At 29.0% G+C, this 5,567-nt stretch overlaps 2 protein-coding genes across 2 annotated transcripts; one reads left to right on the plus strand and one right to left on the minus strand.

The window, feature by feature from the left end:
* Positions 1 to 116: 116 nt before the first annotated feature.
* Positions 117 to 1,489, plus strand: LOC111030325 (the record flags this gene model as incomplete). Its single annotated transcript, XM_022309760.1, has 3 exons — positions 117 to 395; positions 470 to 669; positions 1,445 to 1,489. Coding segments are annotated over 3 exons (524 nt in total), but the record flags the coding sequence as incomplete, so codon positions are not given.
* Positions 1,490 to 3,069: 1,580 nt separating this feature from the next.
* LOC111030326 lies at positions 3,070 to 5,558 on the minus strand. Its single transcript, XM_022309761.1, has one exon. It carries the CDS (start codon positions 5,173 to 5,175, stop codon positions 3,070 to 3,072), a length of 2,106 nt encoding a protein of 701 aa, XP_022165453.1. The 5' UTR covers positions 5,176 to 5,558.
* Positions 5,559 to 5,567: the final 9 nt, after the last annotated feature.

The following is a 5,567-nucleotide window of genomic DNA, read 5'->3' on the forward strand; positions in this document are numbered from 1 at the left end:
GAATTTTCCGAATTGTTTGGGCTCTATTGATGGCAAACATTGTCAAATTAAATGTCCTGCTAATTCCGGTACAAGTCATTTTAATTACTTAAAATATTTTTCGTTGGTATTACAAGGTGTAGCCGATGCAGAAAAGAAATTTATCACCATTGAGGTAGTGGCAAGAGGTAAACAAAGCGATGGTGGGACATTTGCCTCTTCATCGTTATTCAAACATTTGGAATCAAATAGTTTAAATATACCACCGAACCAAAATCTACCAGGAACAAACATTGAAGCACCATTTGTGTTTATCGGAGATGAAGCTTATCCATTAAAATCGTACTTATTAAGACCTTATCCTAGTCGTAATTTGAATCAAATTAAAGAAAATTTTAATAATAGATTATCGGCAGGTTAGGTTCGGTTATGGTTTAGGTATGCATAGAATGCGTATATGGAATAATGAGAACAAAATGGAGAATTCTAGGAAAAGATATTGAGGTTGATTCAAAGAGAGCTGCAGTAATAATAAAATGTATTTGTATTTTACAAAATTTGATAAGGACAAAAGATGGGGATAATGATATTGACTATTACCACATAACCCAAAATCAAGGAAGTCAACAAAACGAGATAGAAAATAATTTTGAAGGAAGGAACCCAAATTATTCACAACAAGCAAAAGAAGTGAGAGAAAAATTCGCAAATTTTTTTATAGAACATTAATATACTTAATTAATAAAACAGAATAAAATATTTAAATAATAATATACGCATATTTATTATTACCTAGTTACAATATTAGTTTATACTTGTCTAATTTAATATTTTAATTTATATTATATTATTATTTAAGGATATATCATTTCAGTTTTGATAATTTAATATTTTAATGTTACAAAACATTTTTCTGCAGTTTAACTTTGTACTATCAGTCAATGTAATTATCACTTTAAAAATAACTAGGTATTGTTGTACTATTATTATTTTAGGTCCTCGATAAAAATAACTATTTCGTTTTATTTTATTTTGTTATATTTTTAACTTGTATTTATATTTTATAATTTTATACTTAATAACTTGTACTACAAAACAAAAATATAATTATTATTTTGTTTTCAAGTATTTTCGTGTTCAGATTTGTATTATTAGTAATGCAAAAATAATATTCTAAAACCAGAAAGTAAAAATAATAGTTATACATAATATGTATAATTAATATTTTTAATATTATTCATATAAGATACATGTTCGATGTACCTACGTAGGTGGGGTAGGTTATGTAGGTATTCAAACAATAAAAAATACTAGCTTCTGGCTATTTTATATCTATATATTTTATAAAATACTTAGCAGAAATGTATTGCCAACTACTAACTAGTTACTTACCTGTCAAACCACAAATTGCACCCACTTCAGCCCATATTTTTTTGGTTTTTTCTGTGTTTTTGTAATCTTTTAGTCGATCATTCCACAAAATTGGTCTCAACTGAACTTCGGAAATTAGATTTTCCCTTAGCGCAGAAGTAAATTTATACTGACTCATTGTGTATAATTGTTAAGTTAAAGGACCATAAAACACTTAAAATTGAATTGTATTTAAAAAATCACAAAAAATCTGACTAAAAAAATGACACCAATAATGTTTTTCTGCCTTGAATAGTTTGCGAGTTAAGACGTATTTAAAATAACGCGTGACGTCATAAGATCCTACTCGCGGCGGCGGCGTATATGCAATGCACGCGCCCGTTACTGTATAATCGGGTATGTTTTCACTGTTCTTAGTGAATTGATTCCTATATTATGTTTTTAAACATTCAAATATTTCACATAATTTTCTAAACATGTAAGTATTATGTTTGTGATAATATGATACCATCCTATGATATTATTTATTTATAATCAATAACATCTTGTTCATATGAGTGACAAAACAATGTGTTTTATTAGGTACGTATTAATCATAATTTTATTATTTGTTAACTTATTATTATTACAAGTGTATATACAAACGTTGTTAACAATTTAAATTTATATAATTTTACTGTAAGTATTGTATCAAAATAAAATCAATATAATTGTTGTAACATATGTAGGTATTTGAAAAAAAACAATATATTTGTACATACAATAATTATAAATACTGAATTTAGGTAGGAAGTTTATCGTTAAGCCGAAATCCTACATATACACCATTTTCTTCTGGATAAGTCTGTCTTATTTTGTAAATCACACATGATGGAATTACTATCCTATTTCCCTTTCCAATCATTGTCCATGCATTTATCCACGAAATAAATTGTTTGTAAGCCAAGTATCGCCAGACTTTATTTTGTGGTTCACTTTTACACAATGCTTTTTTTTTTTTTTTTTTTTAGACTTTAAAATCATTTTATGTCGAGAAATATTTAAAACGTCTTTGTCTACAACTAGTTTGTTAAATAAAACATTGTTTGTCACACAACCAACTATTCCACTAACTTGTTTTACTTTTTCACTTTCTTGACAACAGACGCTCTCTTGATCCGTCGTCATAACTACGCACTGACCACATTTGCACCAATTTAATTTACCACTTCGATTATCTACGTTGATTTCAAAATCATTATTTTTAATAAAATTGTTTGAATCCCACTCATTTAAACAATCTGGTTCAAATTGATAAGGTTTTACACTCGCCATAACGAACAGCAACTGATCTGAAAGTAGACTAAGACATTACTGTTGTAATATACTGATCGATATTTTGTAAACAATGCATAATAAACTGGAAATGGATAATATTATTGTTTTAATAATAGTTGGTTAATCTATTAATTTACATTCTTAAAAACTATAGTTAAATCGTAATTCGTAGTGCACAAAAATACTTAGGAATTTCTCTTTTTTTTTTTACTTGTGTATAGAAAGCGTTGGAATAAACCACAAGCAATAAAATATAGCTATTGTTTTTATCTTTAACACACGAAATTACAGTAAAATTACATATTAATAATAGGAGCAATCCTATAATCACATAGTAATATATTTTTTAAATATTTGAAAACATTGTTTAACTATAGGTACTTATTTTTACAATAATTCACATTACTTAAACCTAGAATACTTTTTTGATTTTAATTCTTCAATATCTGGCTTTGGTGTCTGTACAATATTTTTTGGTATTAAATTTTTTTCTGGTAGTTTCAGTGGTCCCGAAGAACCTTCTATCGCCATCAAACGGACCTTCTTCATAATGTCTATTCTCCAATTTCCTTCCGTGTTTTCATACGTATTTTTTATTGTATACCGTCCTAGAGGTTTGGAATAAACCATTTTATCTCCAACTATTTTTTTGTCGGTATTATTGTTGTGATCTAAAATAGCAATTATTGATCGAATATACATGCCTTCGTACTTCAAATGTATACGTTTTGGCATATACTTTAAACGTGTGTTGTGGTATGACTCTAGGCGGCCCGTGTGAATGAAATGTTTAGCATGAGGTAAATCTTTCAATAAATCTTTGGCGGTGATAATTTTTTTTAACGCAAAATATGAATCACTATTTTTATGAATCCAAAGTTTATTTTTTATTTCTTCGTCGGTGAGTGGATCATGCTCACATTTTTTTATCTGGCCATTATCATTCCACTGATGAATATTTGAAATGTGATACAAAACTGATGTAAATTTTTCAACTAATACAGATCCATTACCATTGCACGTTTGAGCAGACCACCACAAGTGGTTTATTATACTCGTTTTCCACATAAAGGCACTAGGATGATTTTTTTCTAGTGTTTTTAGTCGTTTTGTCAAACTTTTTGATAAGTGCCAAACATCGAACTCATGTTCGATGTTCGGATGATGTGTTCGAATATAACAACGAATTCCCTTGTGTCGATCTGTTAAAAATACATTAATGTTACAATCGTCGTTTTTTTCAAGTTCTTGAAGTAGTGATTCACATGCTTTTTTTTCTAAGTCACCCTGGACCATTCCTTTTTGAGTAATTTTAAAATCTATTATTTTGGAGCTTCGGACATCCATGACTGAGTACGTGCAGTACTTGGCGCAAAAACCGGGGGAGTCAAATTGACCATCACCAGCTAACCAAATACTTGTACCTGTTTTTAGTTCGTTTATATTATTTTGTCTGTGTTGATCCCAAATTAGTTTTATTACAGGTGCTGTATAGTTGTTAATGATTTTATCATAAACTGTTCTTGAAAAAAATGCAAGTTTTAAAGATGAACAAAATGTTTTCATTTGATTAAATAATACACCCGATAATGTTAAAGCAGCTCCCATTAAAATGTTTCCTACAAGACGTTTATCAGATAATGGTTGAGACGTCCATTTGAAAATATGTCTATTTTCACATATAGTTTGTACAGCCAACATTGCTCCCTTGGTGTAACTATGAATATTTTCCACTTTAGCATTACAGTAATGACAACGTGTAAATAAAATTGACAAAGACTCCCAGAAAATAATGTAACACGAATCATGTTCTATTTCTTTAGATTTCTTTATGGTATTTTTTACAGTTTGAAGTTCTTCGATGTCCTCATCATAAACTTCAAAACTTTCATCCTCCGAAGTTGAAAACTCATCAAGTGATAAATTTAATGATAAATCATGGTGACTTTTTAATACTTCACTACCTAATTCACATTGTATACCGATCTCGTTTTTTTTACCAACCATAAATGATTCATTTGTAATCGGTACTAAATTACCGCCTTCTACTTCATCAACATCACTAGATTCACATTCACTATTTTCAAAAGACCCAAATGAGGGCTTTAACTTTTTTGGTGTACTTGTCATAATAGAAGATATAATTTGTTTTTTTTCTTTTTTTCTTTTTCTCTTTTCTCGTTCGGATAAATTTGAAGAATTTGAAGTAGAAGGTGTATTTTGAGGAACCGTAGGAACAGCATTGGCGTTAAGTTTTACTTTGACTTTTATATTTGGCATTAATTGTTGTCGTAATAAATCTGACTGGTTATAATCTTCTGTCTTAAAATGCTTTGAGCAAATTCTCGCGCCATTACCAGGATTAAAGTTTTTTCGTTTACAATAATTGACCCAACTTCGAAACCTAGTAGGTGATTTGGATCGACAAGGAAAGACATGAAAATGAACTCCAGATGAAGATTGCTTTTCACTTCTTTCATTACAATTAAAAACAGAGCATAGCGTCATTTTCACAATCTACAGTTGAAAAATGATAAAACGTAAAAATAGCTACAATAATATAAAAAAATGTATACAAAGTAATCAGAACAAAGTAATCACTGTAGGTACTACTGTCAACTGATATCGAATTAACTAACAGTAGGACTAAAAAAAAATAGGGATGAAATAAAATAGAATTCTACACAATATTATTTTGATATTGGTTGGTACTTACCACGATTACGAGTATACTTGATGATGAAACAAATTAACAAAATAATGAGATTGAAAAAATGTCCAAGAGCTACGTAATACGTATGACGTTCATCAAAACCGATAAAAAAATCGACAGAATCACTAATAATATTAGTTTTGGTTTATAAGACCACGGAGTACGGACTAAGATAATTATACAGAAA

The sequence above is a fragment of the Myzus persicae genome, unplaced genomic scaffold (assembly GCF_001856785.1).
Source record: "Myzus persicae strain clone G006 unplaced genomic scaffold, MPER_G0061.0, whole genome shotgun sequence".
NCBI lineage: Eukaryota > Metazoa > Arthropoda > Insecta > Hemiptera > Aphididae > Myzus > Myzus persicae.

Excerpts from the sequence above, each read along its gene's own strand:
- LOC111030326 (XM_022309761.1), bottom strand. The coding sequence starts at position 5,175 with ATGACGCTATGCTCTGTTTTTAATTGTAATGAAAGAAGTGAAAAGCAA.